Below are 27,875 nucleotides of genomic sequence, written 5' to 3'. Positions count from 1 at the left end.
TTTTAGGTTTCATCACACTTGCCTTTCCCACAACATTTCCCCCTTTGCAGTTTCTAGTTTTAACTTAATTTTTAAATTAGTTAATTTAAATTTGTATTTTATTCATTTATTTATTTATTTTTGTATCCTGTCACTTTTAATAGTCTCTAGGTTCCCAATCATACTTACAGATGTATCAAATCCCATTTCCCCTCCAGTTTAACCACTCCAATCAGGATGGGTTCGTCTCTAGGCCTAGGCACAGCTGTCATTCTGGAACTTGCCTCCTCTGCTCACTCATCTGGATTGGAGCCATTTGATCTTGTGCAGCGAGGGTAAGGGCAGCTCTGACTCCCACTGCTTCCAAGGACAATCAGTAACTCACTCTCTGAACTCCCACAGTCCTCTGCAGTTACTTACATGGAGGAGCACTCTATGTTGTTATTTTATTATCGTTCAGGGCACAGGCTGTGTCTTATTCATCCTTGAAATGGCGCCTGACATTCAGTTGGCCTTTAATAAAAACTATTTGGAAACACTATTGAGCACATGACTTAACCCAATATCTTGATTGAAGGGGTGAGCCATCATTTTTGCTCATATTAAAGGTAAGTAAGAGCTGCTAAGTTGGTGGGAAATGGGAGTGAGAATTAAAAGATAAGAAATATCTCAACAAAGAATCAACTTATAAACACAAGTACATTATTTCTTTTCTTCACTGAACAGCACTAAAACAAAACCCACATCAGACTTATCTTATAATCAGTAGGTCTGTGTCAACTTGTCTTCCTTTTGGATGTGGGGCCCATTCTTTATTCATTTCACTGGACCAGCATAGCCAAATAAAATACAGAATGCCTAATTAAATTTGAATTTCAGGTAAACAACAGATATTTAGTACAAGTATGTTCCAAATTCTGCATGAAACATACTTACACTAAAACCTTTTTGTTGTTTATCTAAAATTCAAATTTAACCGGCTGTCCTGCCGTTTTATTTGCTCAATCTGGCAACCCTACGCTGAGTATTTTCTCCAGGCAGTAACTTTCTAAATGCCTACCACTCTGACAGCTTCAGGGAATGTGATCTGATGATGGTGGAAGAGGCATAGAGATGGCATTGAGAGAGGTAAATAAAATACTTCATACTTGCCTTCAAGACCTGCTTTCAAATCCCACCATCTTTTTCAGTGTGATGCAGTCTCATGCTGCATCTCAACTTAAGGCCAAAGGGAGGAGGGTCTTAGAGATCTCGTGGGTACCCTTTCAGGTTAACATTCTGGGGGGAGATGGTCACACAGGAGGTTCTCTCGGGCAGTACAGGAAAATGTCATTCGGCTAATGTAATTTTATTTAATTTTTCATGCATTAGGTTCATATGTCACTGATTCTTTATAGGTATTACTATTAGATAAGTGTTCAATGTTGCCCATGAACTATGCTCACCCTAAGTATTTCACCTGCATTTGAATTTTATTCCCACAAGGTGACTCTGACTGATGGACTTTGATTATCTCCCTGATAGTGAGGAGGAAACTGAGAAGCAGAAAGGATAAAGAATTTGCCCAAGGTCAAAGCACTCATAAGTGGGAGAGAAAGGAGCTATAATCCATGAGTCCTCAGAATAAAAATAAAATAAATTTCATTTACAGTTCCACCACCCACCCAAAAATCACTCTTTAAGAAATGCATGCTGTAATAACACCAGACATAAATTTCAAACTATGTTCCCTGAGTCTCCAACGGAAACTTTTAATAAATATGCTTTTATTAGAAAGTGGATTGAGGAGAAGGCATTGGAAAATGGGGAAGGGGATTTCAGCTTAAACTACAAATAACTGGGATAAACAGAGCTATGAGATGGCCCCTCTTACACCATTTCCCCCTAAGCCATAAGCGCTCTTTCTGATCGCCTTGCATTGCACTCCCTCGGAGATATGAAACCACCCCCGTGGCAGGCTTTCCAATCCGCAGCATAGTCTACCCAGTTTCTGATTTGGTGTCCACCCTGCAATGTACCGAAATGCGGAATGCGCAGGGCATACCAGATTACAGATGCAAGCGGAGGGAATCTAGTGAGACAAGCAAGGTTGGATGGATGTGGGGCGAACCAAACAGGGAACAGATCTGATCTGAATCCGAACGAAGTCTGAGAACAGAAGCTGCGGGGCACAGCAACCCATCCCAGGCGCTGTCTGGGTCCACCCCCGGGCGCCTTACATTAATCCGCGGGTCCAGGTCGCGGGATCCCGGGCCCTGGGGAGGGTGTTGGGTGCTCCTGAGCACCCTCGCATCCCAAACCGCCTCTGCTCCTGGGAGGCTGGTGGCCACACGCTCCTCCCCCGCCCCTCCTCCTGCAGCCGGGGGAGGAGACGTTGGGGCAATAAAACAGCACGGGGACGGACTTAGGGCAAAGCCCGTGGGCTGCCCACTTGTCCGCCGCACGCCGGAGGTGCCTGGCCGCCCCGCAGCCAACGTGACAGCTGCTGGCAGAGGCCCGCGGTGCTGGCAGCAGCCGCCGCCGCGAAAGACGCGCTCGGGTCGCACCCAGGGTCCCGGGTTCGTGGGAGCAACTCGCCACAGCGTCGGGTAAGGCGGGATCCCCCGGGGAGAGCCGGGAGCCGGGGGAGAGGTGCGGGGCCGCGGGGCTCGGGCTGGCCCGGCGCCGCGCGGGAGGCGGAGAACTGGGAGCGCCTATGAGCTTCGGGGGGTGGCTTCGCTGGATTGGAGCCCGCCGCACGGCGGGCGCTGGGCTCGCTGACCCGCCGCCCTCGCCCTCGGGGACTGCGCTGGGATGTTTGCGGTCGGCGGGACGGAATTCGAGCCCTGTCTCCCGCACCTTTTCCCGAGGAAGAAACCCGAAGAATTCGGGGCCGATAGGGAGAATCGGGCCCAGGGAACTGGTAACCTGATTATCAAAAGGTCTCTCCCGGGGACAAAACAAGCAAACAAAACCCTCCCTTTGGGAGTATTGCTTCAGCATCAACCCAGTTCTGAGGAGCTGTTTGGGACCAGAATTACAAAAACAAAGCCGTGCAGCCCCTGCTGGGCTCCTTCACTCCTCACGCCCCAGAGCGCCCCCCTGCGGGCCCCGTGAGATCAGGGATGCTCTGCTCTACCCTGGGCCGGAGGGGATTCATTTTTAAAAGTCAAACAAAACCTGGAAGCGGCGAATATGCTTTTCCCCATCATTCCCTGGAGCTTCTAACTAGAAGATTCTATCTCCAGAAACGAAAAGATCGGGCTTTCCGTCAGACTTGTGCTTTTTGGGGTTGCTGCAGAGGTGATGCGGGAGGAGGAGGGAGAGGTTTGGGGGCTCAGGAGGGGAGCTTGCCACCTTTGAAGGACACACAGGTTCAGGTTTGGGAGGGAGTTGTATTAACAAATCAGTCTTGCACAGATTGCCTTTGACCCAAATGAGACTGCCGAGCTGGGACACTGGTATGTGGATAAGAGCAGGAAAATGTGCCTAAAGTTTTTGACAGTCCCAAAAGACTCAGTTCCAAATCTCAGGCTAACATGGAACTCGGGGATCAGGGCATTGAGTATTGGCTTGATCCCTAAGAAGGAGATGGCCTTCTGGTGAGCTGCCAGGACGCGGACAGATGTCCTCACAGAGGGCGTCCTGGTGGCCCGGGTGAGAGAGCCCACCCACGTGGCATTTTCCAGCCTGCTGACTTGCACTCACTGCCTCTGGGCACGGAGGGTTCTCTCTCTTCCCCAGACAGTTGTGCAGGAGTGGCTGCTGGGGACAGCATGATGATGCTCTTCATTGAAATGGGCCCTTCCTCCTTAGGCTGACAGCACAGTCTGTCACCACAGACAATCACCACAGACTAGCACCAGGGCTGCCAGTGTCTGCAGAGCTACAGATAGTGAGGGAGGAGCAGAGTAGGGAGGGTGTGAATCTGGCTCAGCCATTCATTTGACTATTGAGAAACCCCTTCTGAGGTGTGAAAGGGCTTGCCTAGCACCCCAACTGTCCCCCCCTCAAAAAAAAAAAAAAAAAAAAGCAGAAGCCTGGGCAGCTGGTTCCTCATTTCCTCTCCACTTTATACCTCTGCCCTCACACGGTTAGATTTGGGGACGATACAATTTCCATCCTCTTTGAGGCTCTCACCACAAGAGCATTAAGGAAAGTGCTGATTAGGTATCTGAGCAACTGGAGTGGGACCCCTGGGAAAGTCAGCTGGAGTTTAGGCATCTATATTCCTTTCCCTGACACCCCAGAAAATGGATATTTCCTGGAAAGGAAGGTGGTCATTAGGTTATTTATACCTTGGATCATCTTAAGCCTGATTTTTTTTTTTTAAGATTCTTCATTGATTTTTAGAGAGGGAGAGAGAGAGAGAGAGAGAGAGAGAGAGAGAGAGAAGAGAGAGAGAGAGAGAGGAAACATTGATATGAGAGGGTAACATTGATGGGGCTGCCTCCTACATGCCCTCCCACCTGCCACTCTGGGGATCAAGCCAGAAACCTCGGCATGTGCCCTGACCTGGAATGGAACTTACAACCCTTCAGTGCACGGGATGATGCCCAAACAACTGAGCCACACTGGCCAGGGCAAGCCTGATTTTTTTTCTTTAACACCCATGAAAATTGTCACACTGACCTCTTGAGGCACTGAGAAAATCGCATAAAAGTGAAGCACTGAAGAGAAAATATTGAGTGACCGGACGTCGAAGAGGGAACATTGAGCTCCAAAGTCATATTGTTCTGGAATTCCGTGGAAGCTTTGTGGTTTCAGGAGATGGACAGGGGATTCTGACTGCCTTTCTCTGTGAAGCCAGCACCTGTTATGTACCCTCACTGTCACTTGGACCATTTTACAGATACAGCACACTAATAGAAACAGCCTACTATATATATATAGTATATGCTTATAGTTTCTCTTAAAAAATAAACTTAACAGTGGGGGAGAAAGAAAAGTGTACTTACTAGTATAAGAATAGATGCTGATTGAATTAAGTGGGCTAGTTGCTTCCTAGTGAAAACTTTGTTCATTCCCTCACTGACTTCAAGAAATATTTATTGAGTACCATGTGCCAGGCACTAATTATAGAGCAGTGTGATTAAGGCAGATAGGGCTCTCTTCTCATGGAGTTCACATTCTAGAATCGAAGGATGAGCAGGTAAAGTCTGATAGTACTGCAAGCTTTGAAGAAAAAGAAACAGTGCTGTGGTAGATATCATGGTGTTTGTGTGTGTGTGTTGTGTGTGTGTGTGTGTGTGTGAGAGAGAGAGAGAGAGAGAGAGAGAGAGTGAGAGAGAGGGAGGAGGGGCCGGGCTTCCTGGATTGGGTTTTGAGGAGAGGCTTTTCTGAGGGATGGCCTTTAGATGAGTCCCCAGAAGACGGGTAGACAGTTTCTGTGGATGGAACCACAAGTGCACAGTCCTGGGAACAAGTTTGGTGTGTTCCAGGCGCAGTTGGAAGGAAGGCAGTGTGGCTAGAGTGAGGAGGGAGAAGGAGAACCAGAAGGAAGGAGTGAGGGTGAGGGGCAGGGGCCAGGTCCTGCAGAGCCTCCCAGGCTGAGGTAACCCCTCTGGGCTTTACAAGCAGGAAGAAGCCAGAAGCAGAGGTGTTACAAGATAGGTAACTCTGGGTGCTATGTGAAAAGGGTTAATAGGGAGAAAGGAGACCAGCTCTGGGTTTTTATTAGTGGCAATCTAGTGGAGGGTGGAAGCAGTAGGTGGGCAGAAGCTATTTTTAGAGGTAGAGTAGGAAGTTAATGTTTCTCAAATTTCCCATCTACACAATGGGGGTGACATTGCTGTATTTTGTGAAAACAAATACACTAGTGAATATGCTCTTAAGGGTAATGTAAGAGTTTAATACTATCATTATTTGCTAATATTGTGTTACTTTGAATTCCCTGTGCATAATTTTCAAAAATTTTATAATAAATTTGTTTTTTAAATTTCTTATTCTTTCCAAATAATGTAACTTATTATACACAAAAAAATGTTCTGCTCTGTTCCGAGTGCCGGGGACCCTTACCTAAGAGCTACCTACAGCACACACCATCATAGCCCTGGCTTGTGCGGCTCAGGAGGTTGGGCATGGTCCTGTGCACCAAAGGGTTGACCTTTGGATACTGAGGTTGAGGGCTCGATCCCCAGGTGGGGTCGTGCGGGAAGCAGCCGATGGATATTATGCTCTCACATTGATGTTTCTCTCTTCTCCTTTCCTCTCTCTAAAAATCAATAGGAAAAAAAAAAACAAACAACAAAACACCATCATAGAATGCTGTAATATTAATGTTAAACTGATAGCCAGCCCACTTTTAGAAGTTGAAAATGATTGGGTAAAATTCAAAATAGAGTATTTGAAGCAGGGAATTGGAAACAATTCAGGAAAGAGTTAGCAGCTTTGCCTTTGTCCGGAATACTGCTGTGCCCAGATATCTGTTGGGCAAAGGTCTTTTGAAAATTGAAAATCTACACGTGCCAGCGGGATTTCTGGAGAGGGCTGTGAACCAGACTGGAACAGGATTGTTTCCCTTAGTGAGGCATTCTCTCTCAAAGGAAGCTTGAACGGTCCCTAGTTGACCACTAAGAGGCCCAGGGAAGAGTTTCAATGTTGTCTACCAGCTAGGGTAGGGATGACATCAGCAACAGGACACCTACTGGCACCATGAGGCAACCCTGTTTCTCTTTCCTGCCTCATTCTGACATGCAATTCACTAGAATGAGATGTTTCTGTTTACAAGAAAATGGAAGCCCATCCTCAATTACATGGTGTGCAGGGGAAGATTCGGCTTTTAGGGACTTCATTGTCTCTCGTGATCTTCACTCGCCAGGACCCGTTCATTATTTATTGGTCAGTGGTTCTGAATTTCAGTTCGAAGCGGCCAGTCTGGCGATTCAAATTGCAGACAAAAACGTGACAGTAATTCTGGGATCTGTACGAGTTCCTCCTGTGGTAATTTCCACCCTAATCTCCGAGGGGTGAGGGTGGTTGGGGCATTTTTAAGGAAGAGGTTCGTGTTCTGCTTGGAGGCCACTCATCTGTTCTGTTTGAGTTATATGTTTTGAAATGACGTGCTGAAGTGGCTGTTATCCTTTATAAATCAGTAGATTGCACATATGGATGTAGTCTTTCAGCTTTTCTTGAAAAATAAACTAGGAGACCTGGCGACATGGAGCTCTCCTTTCTACTGAAGAGTGGTGTGACTCCCTTTTAGATGGTCCCATTTGCCACAGTCCCCACCGCTGATTTTTCTGTTACACGGGTCCTGTTTAACTCATCTACGTTGCCTGCCTGGCCCTTATAGTCTTCTGATCTTAACCCTCAGGTTCATGGTTCTCTAGTCTATCGGTTCCACTTTCACCCTCATTCAGTGCAGGAATCCCTTCTCAGGATCTTTGCTGGTAGTCCCCAGACCTGTGCTTAAGCTGCTCCTCTAATAAAGAGAATACGGTAGTTGTTGCAAGGCTCCTTCTGACCAAGTTCTACAATCTGGATCCCAGTAGAGCAAGTCCTTGTCCATAAATTTACAGCTGTCATGTAATCTCTGGGCTTCCCCTGAGTAAACATCCCTGGTTCCTTCAACATCTCGTGTGACATGCTGCCTTGTGCCCTCAACAGTCTGGTTATTGTTGGGTTATTGTTCCCTTGACTCAGTTTTTTGTTTTTATTTTTATTATTAAAGTCCCTAAAGCCCCAACATGTCCATAAGAAATGCTTTACCTGGTGTGGGATGTCCCAGTAGGCTTCCAGCATAGCATCAAACTGCCCAGCGATCTTAGAAAACGCTTAGTGTCTGCAGCTTTTATGCTGGATTGGGCGCCAGACATCTGGACATTTGCAAACTGGATGCAGACAAGTCCCCATTTAAAAAATATAAGTAGAATCAATCCATTTTATTTGAGTTGCAGCATGAGGTACTTGTACTTGTAAACGGCCGTTTTATTACCACAATGGGGAACTGCTTATTTTGCTTTCTTGACCTTTATGGCGTTTCTTAGGTTGTGAAATGATTTCACAAGAGTTGTGTCTACTTCCCAAGATAAGCGGCGTTAGATCCTTTTGCAGAAGGCACTTAGATGTTTTACATCTGAGGTAACGTCCAATCTAAGTTTTATTCCCTAGCTCAAATGGTAGAGAAAAATAATATTAATAGAGTAGGTTTTTTTCTCTTTCCTACTTTCAATATGAACAAGTGTGAAGTAAGGGAATTTTTGTCAATGCTTTTAAAAGGAATCATATTTCTTAGATAAAGTTGGAACCTCAGAGTCCAGCCACACCCATGCACCCATCACTTTTTCAGCACCTGGCAGGGGACCAGTTAGCAGTGTTTGAATTCTTTTCATGACAGAGAACTCTCTGCATTGTGAGGTATACATCGCAAATGGCCTGACTAATAAAAAGTTCTTCCTTGTATGGGTCAGGCATCTGCCTCCCTGTAGCCTGTTTCAGAATGAAATAAATATTTTGTTTCACTGGCATCCCTTAGACCAGGGTTTCTTAGTCTCAACATTATTGACACTTACGTGGGGGGCTGTCCTATGCATTTGTAGGATGGTTATCAGCATCTCTGGCCAGTCCCCATCAGATGCCAGTAGATAAGGTGACCAGATCATCCCGCTTTTGGCGGGATAAAAACCAGATTCTTTCCAAAAATAAGGACTTTTTTAAAACGCTGTGGGACGCGGGACAAATTGTTAAAAATTGGGACTGTCCCGCCAAAAGCGAGACTATCTGGTCACCTTACAGTAGCACCCACTCCCAGTTATGACAATCAAAAATGTCTCCAGCCTTTGCCAAGTACCTTTGCAAAGCAAAACTGCTCCAGTTGAGCATCACTGCTATAGGATGATGTTCTAGCTGCCTTGGGTCTGTTTCAGAGTGAAATATTGTTTCCTTATCAAGCAAGAGTATAAGTTGCTTTGAAAATATTGTTATAGACTGAACGGGTTTGGCTCAGTGGATAGAGTGTTGGCCTGTGGACTGAAAGGTCCCAGGTTCGATTCTGGTCAAGGGCATGTACCTTGGTTGTGGGCACATCCCCAGTGGGAGGTGTGCAGAAAGCAGCTGATCGATGTTTCTCTCTCATCAATGTTTCTAACTCTCTATCCCTCTCCCTTCCTATCTGTAGAAAATCAATAAAATATATAAAAAATATTGTTATGGAAAAATGTATGAGGTCCTTTACATCTCATTAGGAGCAGGAGTTTCCATAATATGAAACTGTGTCTGATCAGGGGAGGGAATGGGTGTAAACTTATAGAAATTTGGACTTTCAGAGTTACACCTTTCTGTAATTTTTGAATTTGTAAACAACAAACATGTAATGTAACACGTTAAATAACAACAAAAGATACTACTATAGAAAAGTAGTAATAAATTGCTTAGAGATCAGGGCTGCAAGATTGACAGTCTCCTGCCTTCATCCTATTGTGAAACATCCAAAGCAGAAGATTTTATCTTGTTAATTATTCAGTTTGGTATGGGCTCAATTGTGAGATTTAAGAAATCCCTTTCATTGGCTTTAGTCGAAAGTAAATTGGTCTGTTATTGGCTCTCTGATCTCATTCTGTAACTTTCTATGCTCTGTATTCATTTTCTATTGCAACTATAACAATTGATCACAAATTTATTGACTTAAGGCAACACAAATTTATCTTACAGTTCTGTTAGTCAGACGTCTAAAATGGCCTCAATGGGCTAAAATTTAGGTGTTTTCCAACAGCTGCATTCCTTTCCGGAGGCTCTAGAGGAGAACCTGACTCCTCACCTTCTCCAGAAAGGCCACTCATATGCTTTGGCTTAAGTCCCCACTCTTCCATCCTCAAAGCCACCAATAGTGGGTTGAGTTTTCTCAAATCTGATCACTCTGACTTCCTCTTCTGCCTCTCTCTTCCACTTTTAAGGGCCTTTGTGATTATATTGGGCCCTGGATATTCAGGATAATCTCTCTAAATTCAACTAATTAGCAACCCTAACTCCATCTGTGACCTTAATTTCCCTTTGCCATGTAACATAACATATTCACAGATACTGGAGATTAGGGTGTGGACTCTTTTTTTGGGTGGTGGTGGGGGGGAATAGTCTCAGTATTCTGCCTGTCATATCCTCCCATTCCAAAAGTTAATCAGAAAGAATTTGACAGAGAGATCACCGATACTTGTGAAAGAGCATTTTCTTTCTCTTCACCTGTAATAGAAGACTAAAGGCCCATACCCTAATCTGTTGTCAGAAGTGGGTTTTGCATGGACTTATTCATTAGCTCTTGACAGACATTCTGGTTTTGAGAATGGACATTTTACATACTGTTTTGGTTTATCTTTTATTTCCAAAGGGACATGATGCCTGATGAGAATTTAACAGTGACAGACAAATGGGGGAGAACAGTATTTGCAGAGATCATGGTAGTGTATATGGAGATCTCAGCTGAGAATTGAAGAGCACATAGGAAACCGTGGTTTCAGTGGTAGATACAAAGTCCACAGATGAAAGGCAAAAAGATATCTACTTCTAAATTGGTTGAAATAGGACATGTTCTCTGACCTCTCATTTAAAAGTCTTCTTGATCTTCCAGGATGGTATTTTATCTAGTGGTCAAGGAGCCAAAATTAAAGACAATTATTTTCCACCTTTAGTATTTAAATCATTATCGATTTTTAAAAAAAATAGATATTCTCATTGATTTAATATTGTGGAAAAGAGAAAAGTAGAGGGGAGGATAAAAAATTACCTTTAGTTTCTAACTACCCAAAACTCTCTAAAGAAGATAAACTTTGTAAATATTTGTTATTTATTTGTTTTGTTTCTTCTTATTCTTTTTGTCTCCTCCTCTTCACTTTTCTTTTATGTATCTGGGATCACGGATAATTCTCTTAAATCTTTACACAGCATTTTAGTAAATATTAAACATAAACACTTTTCATGGTCATACAAACCCTCCTTAAATATCCTCTTAAAATGATTTCTTATTAGTAAAGCAATACATTATACTCTAACATATACAAAACATAATAGAAAAACACCCATAATTCCATCACTCTTATTATATTAATAGTCTTTTTAGTGTGAATTTTTGCATGGCAATTTTGTATGTTTTTCCAAATAAAATTGCATTGTAAACAATTTTTTATTTCCTAAGTCATAAAGAATTGTTTTGTAATTATCACATTAATAACAATAAAATCCCATTGATGATATTCTCTTATTGTTTAACATCTGAACGGTTTCCATGTGTGTATGTGTGTGTGTTGGCTCTATAAACATGGTTGGGATAAATGCCATAGTGCATTACATTTTTAGGGTTTCACTACCATGTGTATAAGATGTTTTTGTGTGCTGATCTCAGAAACGTTATGTAAAAGTCAAAGGACATGAGCAATCGAAGGGTTCCCAAATTGCCTTCTAAAAAATCAGTGAGTTCATTTATACTTCCACTAGAATTGCTGAATTTGCTTTGGTAAATTGTTAAATTTGGTAAATTGCTGAATTTGCATTGTTAAAGAAGAGATTAACCACTTTGTGAAGTATATGATTGTCTAACCACTATTCTGTACACCTGAAACTAATACAAAATAATATCAAATGTAAACTCTAATTGAAAAAATCTAAAAAAAATGGGTAAGTTCTGTGTTCTGGATTTGGGATTACCAGTTATTGCTCTGTGGGACCAGCTAGAAAATTTCGTATTGGCTGGTGGTGGGGATAATGGGTTTTCATAGGTTATGATAATGAAGGCTGTGTATTAAGAGTTTTAGTATTGTCACCTTGGAATCATCAGTTCTAAATGCCCAAAATAAATATTAGATTTTTCAAGGTCCTGGTTTTCAAATATGAATGCATTTCTAGCTAGCTCATTTTCTGTGGAAAGATTGCTTTGAGAGTTAAGACTTTTTATGAATTATTCCTCTGTATTCAGAGTCATAATCCCTTGTGGTCATTCTCTCAGATCTCAATGACCATCTGAAGATGAAAGACTCCAGTGTCCAGGGAGGATGGGGACTTGTGGCCATACATAGTAGTTCTTTGTTCATAAAAGCAAGAGGCACTGTATTCATTTTAGTAACAAGGGGAATGTTTGCTCATGTTCCCCCAAAGTGTTACTTATAATAAAATCACACAAAATAAGAAAACAGCATATATAAGAAATAAAGCTAGAGAAGTGCTACAAATACTACAGTACACTCATCCTCTATATGTAATTCAAGATAAAGACAACACTAGGCCAACATAAAATTCATGCATATATTGATTAGGCTAATTCATTTGTAGATTTTTCTGATTGGAACCAGAGGAAGGTATTATTAAGGCTAGGCACATCAGAGAACTGTGAGAAATCTAAAAAGATGAAAGGTATTGGACATTTTTCAGGAGCAGTTTCAATCTATTTGGGGAAAGAAAATACTTGAAATGTTTAAAAGTGACATGAATTAAATGCAAAGTAATGATGTGGAGTGAGCATGGTCTGTGGGTGCTGAGGAGGCACTGGGGGAAGCTGATGTTGCCCTTGACTCTGGAAGGATGAGGCTGAAGCCTGGGACCAGGAGCTGGGTATAAGGAGGAGGGGTAACCTGTGCTTCGAAACTGAACCGAAGGCAGAGAGAAAATGTTCTCTGTTTTCCTCTGAGGAGGATGTTTTCAGATCTTCAATGGTAAGGAATAGGACAACCGGGTGGAGGAAAGAAGACTTTAACGTGACGGGGAGAGGGGTGAGCTAAAGTGTAAAGAAGGGGCTGCCACGAAATCACGAGGGCACGAGTTGAGCTGATCTGAGACTGTGGGCACACCTGGTGCAGTGAGCAGGTTGAGGCTCCGGATCCCGCTACCTACCTCCCACCATACACACGCACACACATACACATGTCATTGGACGAAGGACACACGAAGACTCCCTTCTGCAGTGCTAAAGTCATTCCTGCAGACGCTCATTGTCCCCCTGGTGAGGGAAAGGCCCTCAGTGCTGGGCGCAGTGGGAAAATGACCTGTGGGACAGGGGTCCACACTCAGATGTGCTGCGTGTAAGGGTCTTTGTGTTCTGGCTCCTGCTCTTACCTCACTGGCATCCCTCAGGGTCCCTTCTGTGAAATGTCTTCCTTCTTCTTCCCATCAAGCCAAGCCAGTCAGCTAAGGCTCCTCCTCTTGTGATTCATCTCCATTGTGACCTCTTCTAGGAAGGCTTCCCATACCTTCCAGCAGTGCCCACCCCGGAACTCACCATCCTCCTTTGTACCCACATTGAAGTCACATTGTTCCAAACATCTCAAACTCCAAGTTGCATTTAAAAAACTGATGGCTCTCTCCATGCTTCCTCAGCACTTAGCCAAAGCAGAATTAAAACCTGTAGAAGGTACAAGTACCACAAATACTACAGTATACTCATCCTCTGTATGTAATTCAAGGTAAAGACAACACTAGGCCAACATAAAATTCATGCATTTATTTATTAGACTAATTCATTTGCAGATTTTTCTAATTGAAGTATTCTAAGTAACTTTTGAGATTGAACTTTCCCCAAAGCTTTGGGGCCCTTGCTTCACTGTTTCCCTACATGGGGTTCAGTGTGCTTATTGTAGAAGCCAGCAGTATATTTAGCACTCAATACTTGGCTCATGGATGCTGCTTAGTAAATGCTTGAATGGATGGACAGACAGGTTAGTGGATGGTCTGGTGCATAAGCTGTTGTGGTAGAATGTACTGTGCAAAAAAGTAAACACTCTGCCCTAACCGGTTTGGCTAAGTGGATAGAGTATCAGCCTGTGGACTGAAGGGTCCCAGGGTTTATTCCGCTTAAGGACATATGCCTGGGTTGTGGGCTAGATCCCTAGTAGGGGGCATGCAGGAGGCAGCCAATCAATGATTCTCTCTCATTATTGATGTTTCTCTCTCTCTTCCTTCCTCTGAAATTGATAAAAATATATATTAAAAAAAAAAGAAAAAAGGAAGCACCCTAAGAGCGGAACTAACAGTGCTATGATCATTGTGGGAAGGGGCACATGCTCCTGGCTATGAAACAAGCAAGGGCATCAGGGTGGAAGATCCCCAACTAGAATAATCCTATATAATAAAAGGGTATTATGCAAGTCGACCGAACAGTGGAACAACCGGTTGCTATGATGAGCACTGACTACCAGGGCGCAGACCCTCAATGCAGAAGCTGCCCCCTAGTAGGGGGAGCGCTGCTCATCCACAAGCCAGACTGACATTTGGGGTGAGTGCAGTGGCCTGCCTCCGCGGCAGCACTAAGGATGTCCGACTGAAGGCTCCCGGACTGGGAAAGGACACAGGCCGGGCTGAGGGAATTCCCTCTCCCCCCAACCTCCAGTGCACGAATGTCATGTACTGGGCCTCTAGTTGGAGAATAATATGCAAGGCAAGTGTATGGTGATGTGTGTACCATATTTTTGGTGTATAAGACGTCCCGATGTATAAGATGCCCCCTACTTTTCCAACCCAAAATTAAGAAATCAATATTTTAAACATTTTGCTGGTTTTCCTCTTAAGGCCTTCTTCTTTTTTTGGCATCTTAAGGAGTTGTTCTTCCTGTTTTCTCCACTGTCTGATCATACACTCAGTGGGAGGAGGTCCAAATTGTCTCTCTGCAGCTCTATTTTCATGCTCTTTTGCATAGCTGATTACATTCAGTTTGAATTTTGCAGAGTAAGACATCACTTACCAGTATTTATCTTTTGACATCTTTATGGGCTCAGAATGCTCCAGTCCCTGTTGCATCTGTGCACTCTCTACCTCCACCTCCAATTATGGCATCAGCTGATGTCAGTAACAATAAGACTTGTGATTGGAGGAAGCCTGTTTGACAAGGTATGGGCAGCTACATACAGGGGGGCTCCCTCCTGGGCTGACTTCTATGTATAAGATGCCCCTCAATTTTCAGTCTAATGATTTTAGAAAAAAAATAGCATCTTATACACGGAAAAATATGGTAAGTCACAAGTTGAATACATAAATAAGGAATTTACATATCATTGTAAACCAAAACAACACTATGTATACTGTTAGTTCAACCTACATGTTTAGCAAGAGGACTTAGAATTTCAGTTATTTCTCTTAAAGTAGATGATTTTCCACCCTGTTTGTTTCTCGGTGTGTGGTTTTGTCCCATTTCCCAGGTAAGGTAGACCCCTTCCTGTGCCTGCTTGCCTTTCATGTAGCCAAGTGGTTCTCAACTGGTGGCAATTTTATCACCCGCACCACCAGGGAACACTTGGAAATGTCTGGAGACATTTTTATTTGTCAAAACTGAGAGGGTGTGCTGCTACTGGCATCTGGTGGGGAGAGGCCAGGGATGCTGTTAAACATTCTTACTGCACCAAACAGCTCCCGCAATAAAGTGTTACCTGGTCCCAATGTCAGTGGTGCAGAGGGAGAGCAACCTGATGGAGCCCGGGCCTGCAGATCGCTGGGCTCTTTCCTCTCTCAGAATGTAGTCTCTGGAGCTTAGTATATTTTGTTCCCAATGGCTAAGCTTGTTCCTGATGAAGCAGGAAAAGGGACATTCATTGAGAGTTGGTGTGTTTGGCTCCATGCTGGCATTTCCCCTCACTTCATCAACCCTGTGGGATAGGAATTGTTAATCCCCTTTCATTCATTGGGAGATTCATGTCTCCCATGTGCAGTGACTGGGCCAGAGTTAAGCCTTTTGATTGCAAACCCAGGTCCTGCCCATTGCCCTTGGCAGCTTCCATAGTAATTGTCCAGATCTTGACAAAAGAGCCCAGATGCACCTCAGTAAAGGGTAGGACTCACTGCTGTTGCAAACCTGATGACTGGTGACCAGGGAACAAGCTGTTTTGATCCCAGCTTGGCCACTACTTTGTTGTGTGGTTTCAGGCAAGTAGCTTCCCCTCTCTGGGCCTCAGTTTCCTTGTATGTAAAATGAGGGGATTAAATGAATGTCTCACAGTTTAACCAGAAGTAGAATAGGTCATGTCCATTTTCATCTGAACCACAAAACCAGGCACTCTTTGAAGTGTGTTATCTCTATTTTATTTGTCATCCTACACCTCCTCCTCCTGCCTCTCTCCCCCCCCACCAGAATACACACACACCTATACAAACCACATCACACACACTGGGACTCCCTTAAAAGCTAAGCACGATGCCTAGCTCATGAGTACTAATTTGAAATCATAGTAACTACAAAACAATATTTGTTTAAAGGAAAAATACCTACCCCAAACTTTCAAAGTGAAACTAAGCATACCTCTCTCCTAAAATTGTTGCTCCAAAGCAAAGCCCAAAATCCAATATTGTCTCTGAATTGGACCTAAAATATCTGAAGGTCTAACTTGTTTCTGACAGGAAGCCATTTGTTTGGGTTTAATTGCCCAAGAAATGAGCTAAGGTTTTGCTTCTTTGCCTTTTTACCTACTCAAGTAATTCATGTACATTGTTGAAATTTTAAAGTACATGTTAAAAAAATAAAATAAAATCACCATTAATTCCACCACTCAAATAATAACCACTGAGAACATTCTGGTTTAACATCCATCTAGATTTCCCCCCTATCCTATCTAATAAAAGAGTAGTATGCAAATTGACCATCACCCCAACACACAAGATGGCTGCCCCCATGTGGTCAAAGATGGCTGCCCCCATGTGACACAAGATGGCCACCACAAGATGGCCAGCAGGAGAGGGCAGTTGGTAGGGACCAGGCCTGCAAGGGAGGGCAGTTGTGGGCGATCAGGCCAGCAGGGGAGGGCAGTTGGGAGGGACCAGGCCTGCAAGGGAGGGCGGTTGGGGGTGATCAAGCCTGCAGGAGAGGGCAGTTAGGGGTGACCAGGCCAACAGAGGAGGGAAGTTGGGGGTGACCAAGCCTGCAGGGAAGGGCAGTTGCGGGGGACTCAAGCCTGCAGGGGATAGCAGTTGGGGGGGACCAGGCCTGCAGGGGAGGGTAGTTGGGGGGGACCAGGCCTGCAGGGGAGGGCAGTTAGGGGTGACCAGGCCTGCAGGGGAGGGCAGTTAGGGGCACTCAGGCTGGCAGGGGAGCAGTTAGGCATCAATCAGGCTGGCAGGGGAGTGGTTAGGGGGTGATCAGGCTGGCAGGCAGAAGCGGTTAAGGGCAATCAGGAAGGCAGGCAGGCGAGCAGTTGGGAGCCTACTGGGATCAGGCCTAACTGGGCAGTCGGACATCCCTCGAGGAGTCCCAGATTGGAGAGGGTGCAGGCTGGGCTGAGGGACACCCCCCCCACCCGTGCACGAATTTCATGCACCGGGCCTCTAGTTTGTGTATAAATGTATATATTTAAATAAAAATGAGAGCATGCTAACTGATAGTCTTTTCTCATTGACCTCGGAGGGCTGGGTTTGTGGACCAAGCCTCTGAATCCTGTCAATCACAGGAGTCAGCCAAGTTCTCAAAGCCTTTTTAACTGTAAAATGAAGGTAATACTACCGGCCCAACTCTATTCCTTGTTGGGAGGTCCAGAGATTACATCAAGTACCTAGCCAGACAGTGCTGGTACATAGTAGGTGGTCAATAAAAAAGTAATTTATGCCACATATCACCTGTTATTTATTTTTTATTGATTATTATTTTATTTTTATTTTCACCTACAGTTGACATACAATAGTATATTAGTTTCAGGTATATAACATTTGTATAACTTACTAACATTTATATAACTTACAAAGTGATCACCCTGAAGTTGAGTACCCACCTGACATCCTCATATCACCTTTTAAAATTTCTGTTAGTTTGCAACCTCAGGAACTTCTGAAGATTTTAGAAAACGTAATATGAATATGAAACCAGGCCCCATACATTACAGAAGGCAGGGAGAGACCGCAGAGAGACGCAGACCACTCTAGGCAGGTAAGTGGCAGTTTAATAAGCAAGGGAACTTACCTATGTGGCTTTCCTTCAGCAGCCACAAGATGAGTAGATTTCAGCACCTGCCCACAGGAACCTTAAAGTTTCTTGAAATCCTAATAACCACAAACCACTAATTAGAGGCCTTAGCTGGGTTTAGGCATGTGTACTGTCTAGATGGTTTCAACAACACATTACTATCTCAAGGCTGTGTCCTTGGGCAGCTTCTAACATGAGGAAGGCAAGCAGAATGCATGTTCCCAGGAGAGGGGAGGCGGGGAGGAGCCTGGGTCGAGACTGAGGGTCAACAGGGAAGAGGTCCTGTCCTCTCCATGATCTTCTCCAACAGCTACCTAAACAGTAATCAAATTTGTATTCAGAAAGTCTAAGTTACAGTCAAAATACTTTTTTACTTATCTTTAAAAGTTTCTGCTAATACTAAAGCACAACTAAACCAAGATCAACTGGGAAACCAATCCCTGGGTCTCCTCTCAGATGCCCGTGACTTGTCAATCAGGAGCATTTTTGGTTCTGAAACCTGAAAGTTCTCTGACTACATTCCCAATGCTGTACTGACTACATTCCCAATGCTGTACTTTACATTCCCATGTCAATCAGGAGCATTTTTGGTTCTGAAACCTGAAAGTTCTCGTTCCTACTGCCTGTCACTACCAGAACCAATGAGTAGGGATGAGGATTGATTCTTGATGGGCGCTTTATTCAGATGGCTGGCGAGCTGAACAGGCCACAAGTTATTTACCCTAAAAGACCATGGTTAAGTACCCACTTCCATCTCATCTCCAGTTGACCTTTTTTTATAAGGACAAGAAAAGTGTAGGTAAAGGGTGTTTGGGATTCAGGAGAAATTAGGTAAGGGGTTTGTAATTCAGGGAAAAGGTTCATCAGATAAAAGCTGCAGTCCAGCAATTTGATTTCCCTTCATCTGCCGCCTGGTGATCCTTTATCTGCGTCCTGGGTGGCTGACGTTCTCTCCTTGGAGCTCAGTGGCTCAGATAGCATCTTGATCACCTGGTGCACAAAGGTCGAATTGCTTGTGAGTGTCCTGGAGTCAGGGCAGGTCCAGTCATACATTTCTGTTCCTGGAACAACAGCCTTCTATGTGCATTAATCACCAAGCTTATTCACTGTATAACGAAAGCTAAACATTTTAACCTCTTGAGTTCCCCATCATTTCTTCCAGAAGCATGCTTCATCAAGTCCTCTTCCTGGTCCCAGGAGTTCTCATTCAGGATTTTAGAAAACATAAAACTGATTGAGAAAATGCTCAAAATATTCTCAAAAGACTGATATCAAAATTGTCTTTTGTCTTCTTCAGCCTTTTGCCATAGCATCAGTAATTTAGTTTCAAAAGGACTTCTTATCTAGCACTTCCCCTTTCACTCAAACCTCCTGAGAGAGGACTGGCTTCTGGTTCCCCGGAGTAAAAGAAAACTTTTTCAGAAAAGAATAGTTGTCCCATTTTTGCTTGCTGTCATGCGCACAGGTGGCATTCCAAGAACAAAACTATTTGCTCCGAGGTTCCCCCCTTCCCTCTCCACCCACCTTAAGTATTGTCTATTACCTGTCTCCTCCCTCAAACCCAGAAGTTGCCTCACAAACCATACTCTGAATCATTCAAGCTCTTCATTTAGGACAGAGCACAGCCTCACTCACTCTTGCTGGAGCTTGGCAGCCACACGGTACTGGGTACCAGAGTGGATTCTGCTCCTAGCATCTGATCCGAAGGACATGAAAAGTCGTCTTTTCTTCAAAATATTTCTCTCCAACAGCATGTGATTTCTGTCTTTAGAGTAAATTTCCTGAGCTTTGATGCCTCCAGGAGACCTCAGTTAAAAGAAAGGGCGGTTATTTGGAACTTACTAAGGAAAGGATCCTAAGTATACCAGTACCTCTTGGCAGCCAAGTGTAAGGAGCTGGCAATGGGGAATGTTTGGTAAGTTTTGGCGAGGCAGGCCATGGTGGTAAACCAGAAGGGGTGTCCAGGCATTATCAGGGCACTAACAGCCTAAAGAGAGGAAGAAGGGCAGTGAACACAAAGTTCCTAGGGAATGTAGGGAAAATGCTAATTATTGTGCTGATACTATGCTTAACAGCCTCAGTGAAACCCATAAGATCTTTTCAACAGAACCACCTAAGGACAAAGTATATGATAACCAACAAGTGACTTCAGTCAGCAGTGACTAAGTCTTTCTGTTCCTATCTCAATGTCTTGTCTTTCATTTGTTAACATTTATTGAGCAACTACCTACCTAGAGGCGATGGGCATGCTAGGAATGCAAAATGTGTGTGCTAATGTTTACATGTAGCTACCTGCAAAAACACTGTTTTACATATATTTATCATTTACCTCTGGGTAAATGTTACCATCATCCTCAGCCCCGCTTTGCAGGTCAGGGAATAAGGCATATGTGAAATCCAATAAACAAAATAAATGAACAAACAGAACAGAAACAAACTCATAAAGAAAACAAACTGATGATTGCCTGATGGGAGGAAGAGGAGATGGGTGAAAAAGGTGAAGGGATTAAGAAGTACACATTGACAGCTATGAAATAATAATGGGAATGTAAAGTACAGCATTGGGAATGTAGTCAGTAATATTGTAAGAACTATGTATGGTGTCAGGGTGATACTAGACTTATTGGGGTGATCACTTCATAAGTTACATAAACATCTAACCACTATGTTGTACACCTGAAACTAATATAATGCTGTGTGTCAACTGTAATAAAAGTTGACACACAGCATTATAAAAAATAAAAAATAAAAAATAAAAGTTTAAAAATATAATTAAATAGTCTAAGCAAAAAAAAAAACCAAAAAACTCTTTTTATCCCAAACATAGTGACTGACACACAGGCACTCTTAAAATTGAATAAATGAAATAAACGAATGAATGAATGAATGAATGACTCAGCTAATCATTAGATCATTCAGAGGATGAGATTAGATAGCACATGTGACAGGTTAATAAAAAAACTCCCAACAATTAGTACTTGTTATTCCATTGCAGCAGTTTCTAAACACTCTTATCTTAGGACTAGCTGTGCCAAAATTCCTAGAAAGCTAAAATGCAGACGGCCAGGCCTGCCTTCTAAAGGTTCTAAGTCAGTAGGTCTGGGGTGGGCCTTAGGAATCAGTACGTCCAAAGTTCCCCCAAGAGCATTTGTAGTGTGGGTGAGGTCAGATTAGGAACTCTAGTGTGTCCTTTCACCTGGCCTTAAGTGTCCCCTGCTGCACTCTGAGGACCAAAGGTGATGGCCGTGGTGCTGGTCTGGGAGGAAACACGGAGAGGGCTGAGCACCCCAGTCCTGCTTGGAGGATTTGGGGGAGCCCTGCCAGGAACTGGCTGTCTCTAGTTCTTCCTGAGGTTATTGGCAGGGAAGATGTGATGAATACTAAGTCTCCGTGGGTAAGCTAAACTTTGGGTCGTGAGATGTTCCTAAAACTCGCTGCTGATCTCCTTATGTACTCACTTTGTCTTCCTTTTTTCTTGTTTTCATCCTCAGCGATTTTCCAGATGGGATGAATGACACTCCCCTTATTCAGTTATAGGCTGTAAGCATCAGGGATGGAATTTTCTAAAGTCCTCTGCTCATGACCCTGTAAATACTTTCTGTAGATGATGTTATCTGGTGGAAAACCAAGTTGTGACAGTATACAGAGGGTGGTGGTGGGAGCTGGCCAGCAGACAGCCTGACTTTAGTTCAACTTCTCTTGTTTACTTGGGAAACTCAGTAGCTATTTTCCTGGATTCAGACACAGTACTCTGCAGCTTTTTAACATGTTGCTCTAATATATACCAGGGCGAAAACAATGAGACAGAGTCTCATCTCTCTGGGGAACAATTTCTAACTCTTAAGTCGTATTCTCAGTCCATGAAGTTCCTGAAAACCTTAGCATCATTAAATGAATTGTTGTATTTATTAACTTAGAATATTGTAGGTTTCGACTGAGCAGGAATTGAGGCTACACAGAGTTGGTCTGCTGTGGTTAAAGCAGGGACTGAGACATTCTGGGTTCAAGCCCCGCTGGTTGATTAGGACAAAGTAATTCAACTCTCCTTGTCTCAATGTCCTCATCAGTAGAATGGGGATAATTAAACCTCCCCCACAGACTGTTTTGATCATGATTGAATAAGATAACATGCCAGAAACTGTGCAGAACACTTGGGATGTAAGAAGCCTTCAAATGTCAGCGGCATTATTATTCAGTTAGTAAACAAACTTTACAGGAAGAACAACTAAGTGCCATCTATATATATAAAAGCCTAAACGACTGAATGACCAGTCGACCGGTTGCTATGTCGGGCACTGACCACCAGGGGCAGATGCTCTCAATGCAGGAGCTGCCCCCTGGTGGTCAGTGCACTCCCACAGTAGGAGTGCCGCTCAGCTGACCAATGGGTGCCAGATGCAGGGCTCACGGCTGTTGAGCACCGCTGTGGCGGTGCAAGCCTCTCCAGATTGGGACTGACTTGCGCGAGCCCACAGCAGGCACAGCGGGGCCAGGATGAGTGCTCCTGTCAGGCAGGAGCAGTAGGTGGTGTTGGACTGCTGGTTTTGGCCCAATCCCTGCAGGCCATGACGAGGGACCCCACTGGTGCACAAATCCGTGCACTGGGCCTCCAGTTGTAAAATAAAAAGACATAGTATAGTGCTTTGTACTCATATGAAGATATCTACCATGTATTATACAATTAAAATGTAAGTGGAATTATAGTATGAAGTTTTGTAAATAAGAATTTAAACTATGTGTGTGTGTTTGTATATATATATATATATATATATATATATATATATATATATTTATATGTATGTGTGTGTATTGTGTATATGTGCATGTATTCAAACATAGAAATACATATGGAAAAGATCTGCTAACAAGTGGTTATCAGTAAAGAGGCAACTCAAATTTTTATTTACCTTATTTTTGAAATCATGTATAATTATATATAAAATTACAAATAATACTGACATAAGATAGAACACAATCAACCAAAATTATAATTTAAAGAGTTATACTATGCCGAAACCGGTTTGGCTCAGTGGATAGAGCGTCGGCCTGCAGACTGAAGGGTCCCAGTTTCGATTCCAGTCAAGGGCATGTACCTTGGTTGCGGGCACATCCCCAGTAGGGGTTGTGCAAGAGGCAGCTGATCGATGTTTCTCTATCATCGATGTTTCTGGCTCTCTATCCCTCTCTCTTCCTCTCTGTAAAAAATCAATAAAATATATTTTTAAAAAAAAGAGTTACACTATAAAATTTTTTTCTGACATATTTATATACATAAAGATAGGAAATACAGTCATTCTGCACGCAGCCCAAGCAGCATAGAGTTCCAGTGGCAATTTTCCCAGCGACCTGCCTGGACTTTTATAAGCTGTGTGATAAGAGCTGACCTTGCTGTCTCCTCTGAAACCTTTCTCTGAATTCCTGCTGTCCTGAGATTTTGACCGTCTCATTTAAGAATTTTTAAATGTCTCTGTAATTTGCTATCTTCTTGTATTAGATGTTCTCATCTTATCTCGGAAACCTCATTGTAAGCTCTTTTAGAGCAGGGATTGTATCAAATTCTGCAGCATTTTCCCAATTGTTGACATAGCAGAGGATGTGTACTATTGGCTCAATAAATACCCAGAAGTTGAACTAAAGTCAGGCTGTCTTCTGGCCAGCTCCCACCACCACCCTCTGTATACTGTCACAACTTGGTTTTCCACCAGTGTCTAAATGGCTGCCGATCAGATACTAGTCGGGATAAGCCATGCTGGGCTGCAGTGATGCAGTAACAACTCAACCTGGAGATGTCAGTGGCTTCCCACCACAGAAGTCTATTTCCTACGCCGGAAAGGCCATGTGATTGGCAGGGGCTCTTCTCTCTTTGTGACAGGGACCCAGGCTTCCTCTGTCTTGAGAACCACACGTGGCTTCTGAATCGGATAGGAAGGGGTGGAGAAGACATACTGACTCTTAGTGGTTCAAATGGCAAATGGGCCACTTCCATTCAAATTCCCATTTGTCAGAAATCAGTCCTGTGGCCCCACCCAGCCAAAAGAAGGCCAGGAAGTGTAGGGGAACACATAGCTACGCAGGAGCACCGATTGTGTGTGCCGCCCACTGGTCTACGTTTATATCTTTCTGCAGAATAACTATGCCAACTAGCTATTGACACTATTCTAGGGCCTGGGAATACAACGGGGGGAGGGGGGGGGGAATAACCAATCAAAATTCCATACACTCACAGGACTGACTTTCTAGTAGAGAAAGAGAAATAATTAACAAAAATGTCTAGAGCATGCATATTAATTGTTGATAAATATTATGGAGAAAAATAAAGCTCAGGGGCAGGGGTAGGACATGTATTAGTGTGGAGAAGAGGGGTGGGTTGTAATTTTAAATTGATCAGGGAAAGCCTCACTGAGAAGGTAACAGGGAAGCAGAAACTAGGGGTAAGGGAGCCAGGCATTTGGGCATCAGGCCAAAGAGCCTTCCTGGAGGAAGGGACACCTGTGAAGATCCCACAGCCGGGCAGGGAGTGCCTGATATACTTGCTGAATGGCAAGGAAGCCAGTGTGGTTGCAGTGAGCATGCGAGAGGGGCTGGGGTATGGTTGGGCCTCTATAGAGTACAGACTGTGTAGAACCTTCTAGGTGACTAGGTCTGTGGGTTTTGTTCTGTGTGATATAAAGCCATTTGGGGGTTTTGAGCAGAGGAGTGACGTGATCAATCTGGCTGCATGGGGGCAAGGGTAAAGTCAGGGAGATGAGTTAGAGGTTATTGCCCAAGTTCAAGTGAGAAATGGTGATGGCTTGGACCATTTCCGTCACCTCAGAAAAATGAGGGGAGAAGTTTTAAAGGGGAAAGGTGATGCTCAAATATGAGATAGTGTTTGCTAATCAGGTCTTAGCATGAACTCAGTAGTAATATCATTTATCATTACCGTGAGTCCGATATTCTAGTTGTTGGAACATTTATTCAACACCAGTGGCACTGGGCCTGCTATTAGGCACTGGGGACAGGAAGGAGACCTGACCTCAGCCTTTGGGAGGCCTTCAGTGTAGCAGGATTATAGAGATAACAAAAAATATGATGTCAACACCAAACCAACCACAGCTGTAGCAATATAATCATTCTATAATTATGATGGGATTATTAGCCTGCACTTATTGCATATTTTCTATGTGATAGACATGCCTAGGGGTATTATTATTATGAAATATATTATAATCATTATAGGTGGGTGTTCTTTGTAATCAAACTAGACTTCTGCAAAGTTAGAGAACTAGTGGCTAAAAACCTAATATAACAGCCTGAAGGCATTGTTTTTGTGCTCTGTAAACAGATTGTCAAGAATTTTGCCTCCCTAGTACCTACCAAAAGTCCATTCCAGAAAACGCATGTGCCATTTTTTTTCCAGGTGTCTTCTTTGCTTATAATCTATAAAATCATATTACTAGTATCTAATAACAATGATTTGCCAGCCTATTTAAATTCTCTTTATTGCATGTTTTGTTTTTTTCTTTTAATAATCTGCCTTGAAGAAGGTTAAGCTGAAACCGCTGCTCAGCTCCCGAGATGCTGCCACCCAAATTGCATGCGCTCTTCTGCCTCTGCAGCTGCCTCACCCTGGTTCATCCTTTTGACTGGCAAGACGTAAATCCTGTTGCCCATGTTAAACCAGCAGGTAAGAGGTACATTTATCAAGGCTTGTGCCACTGACCTGTTTCCAGACTCACAGTGGCCTCAGAGAAGCTGGCCTGTAAGCAAGGTTGAGTAGGAAGATGCTCATGGAGGCCCTCTGTTCTCCTGGGGTATGGGACAGGGCCTCCCTGTCTCTTCATTCCAAGCACCTGTCTTCAAATATGATGCCTGCAGGACAGAACCAGACAAACCGGAAGCTCAGCTTGCAGTCCCCATGGAGAACTCCCTCACTGCCCTGACCCACTCCCACTCCAACATGGTAACCCAGATCCCCTGGAGCTCCCTCAGGAGCAACCTCAAAACCTGCCTCTACACTGGGGAGAAGAGTCAGGTGTCACGCTCAACAGCTGTAGTCCTGGTAGTGGTGGTGTGAGAAGTGGCAATTTAGGGTGTGGGATGCAGAGGGAAACAATCTTTTCTACCTAATGACAGGAAGAAGTAGGTGCTAAGGAGCCCCAGATAAGAATGGACTGCATCGCTTGCTCTTTCTTACATTGTGGTGGGAGGGAAGGAGAGGCGAGGAAGGAACAGACAAGCCCAGAAAGTGAGGCCAGAGTGGGACAGCCATCTCTAGACAGATACATCTCCCATCACCAAGAAGGAACTTTATTTCAAAGAGATTGCCTCTGGAGCTTTGCGCTTTCTGCTAACCCCAGAGGATTGTGATGCATGAACTCCTTTATCCAGCCTCCTCAGGTGAGCAGTGTGGATGGCTTCTGAATGGTGTCCTAATACCTGTACCCACAGACCTGTGCACCTGGATAGATATGGTCCCTCTGTATCGAGTTATTCAGGCTTGGTGGTGACTCATTGCTGTAGCATTTACAAAAGGCTTTTCATAACCCAGTACCTTATAGATAAATTTCACCCTACGTCATAGTTGGGGCAATGAATGCATCAGTAGGAGAGGGACTTCACCTTATATCTACATTTGCATAGGAAATGGCACAATATCTCACAGGTCCATTCATTCAACAACACCTACCAGGAAGCTGAAGCATCAGCGATACATTGGTGACTACGCCAACGAGTTTGTAGTCAAGTTCGAGGAGCCTACAGCCTAATTAAATTAATTTCCCCATTACCACTCATGTTTGAAAATGATTGGAGAGCTGCTGCTGGAGACACTGCCTTATTCATCTCTGTAGTTCCAGCATTGAGCCCAATGCCCCATTCACTTTAAATGCTCAAAAATGAATGCACAAACATTTTTAAAAATTATTAGAAATAGCTTATTAAATAAAAGATTAAAAGATGATTATATTCTTCTTACTAAACAAATGCATATGAAATACAGTTATACAAGTAAAAGGTTTTAAGTTTAGGCTAAAGATAGTTTATATGCTAATGGAGGACATAAAGCCATGTAAGAGAATGCAATGTCCCTAGCATGTACACAGTACATCTCCAAACCTAGGAATGAACATCAGGAGTACTTAAAAATGAATCCCACCAGAAATGTGTAATCGGATTAATAACATAGCAAGCTTTCCGATGCTTTTAGGAAAATAAAGTTGAAGAGAAATAAGAAGTGACATAAATCTGAACCACAGAATTATGTCATCTAGAGAGTGGCCATCAACCTGACAATCGTCTTCCCTGCCTCTTTCTTCATGACGAGTCCTGATAGGTGGGTAGAGAACAGGAAATCCAAGACCATGACCAGGTTAGCTGCAGGCAGGTTTTAGAGAACCAGAGCACTCCTTGATGACTGAAAAATGTTCCCAAGGCACATGTGGAATTGAGATCTCCCAGAGAGAACCCTGTGCATCTGGAACCCTCTGACGACTCTAAAATTGAACTCCCAAATCAAGAGGTAATGCCTCCAAGGCAGCTGTGGGTTCATCACCAGACTCTGTGAGCCAGAGTCCTTCCCCTCACCCCCTGTGCAGTCACACCATGGCTACCTGTGGGCGGGGCACAGCAGAGCGCAAGGCAGCTGTGGCCTACCCCACCGTTCTCTGGACCTGACATCTCCCTATTACACCACAGAACATGGCTCAGTAGAGAGTCTTAAATGGGAACATGCCTTTTGTAATTCTAAATCGACCCTAAAATTTTAGCTTACAAGTATGTGTGTTTTTTAAAAATCTCTTAGGAAATGCCTTGGATTTTGAATCTGCCTCAGATAGGTATAGTATGGTTTAGCTTAGGGCAGCTAAAACTGCTCTAAAGGATTGAATTTGGTTAGTCAGAGTTAACTAAGTCTAGGTAAGGGACAGATGATATTGGTCTTCTACCCATTATATATTAGGTACTTGACTTACTAGTATGTATCACAGCATCCTTAAAACTGTAGGCTTGTCAAGTACTTTATCCTCAATTTACATGAGAGAGGGGGGTAAATCGCCTACTCCAGAGCATCAGAGTTTACAAGAGG

At 43.6% G+C, this 27,875-nt stretch overlaps 1 protein-coding gene across 1 annotated transcript in view; it reads left to right on the top strand.

Moving 5' to 3' along the window:
* The first annotated feature begins 2,382 nt into the window (after window positions 1-2,382).
* The window catches only part of PLA2G7 (phospholipase A2 group VII), a 42,128-nt gene continuing 16,635 nt past the window's right edge, over window positions 2,383-27,875 (top strand). Inside the window, exons 1-2 of the mRNA XM_054722437.1 lie at window positions 2,383-2,567; window positions 25,336-25,478. Coding sequence (XP_054578412.1) covers window positions 25,370-25,478 — 109 coding nt within the window. The 5' untranslated portion in view covers window positions 2,383-2,567; window positions 25,336-25,369. The remainder of the gene's footprint in view (window positions 2,568-25,335; window positions 25,479-27,875) is intronic.

This window comes from Eptesicus fuscus, chromosome 10 (genome assembly GCF_027574615.1).
Source record: "Eptesicus fuscus isolate TK198812 chromosome 10, DD_ASM_mEF_20220401, whole genome shotgun sequence".
Classification (NCBI taxonomy): Eukaryota; Metazoa; Chordata; class Mammalia; order Chiroptera; family Vespertilionidae; genus Eptesicus; species Eptesicus fuscus.
Note: the sequence above shows the minus strand (reverse complement) of the source record. Positions and strands in the feature narration are given on the sequence as shown.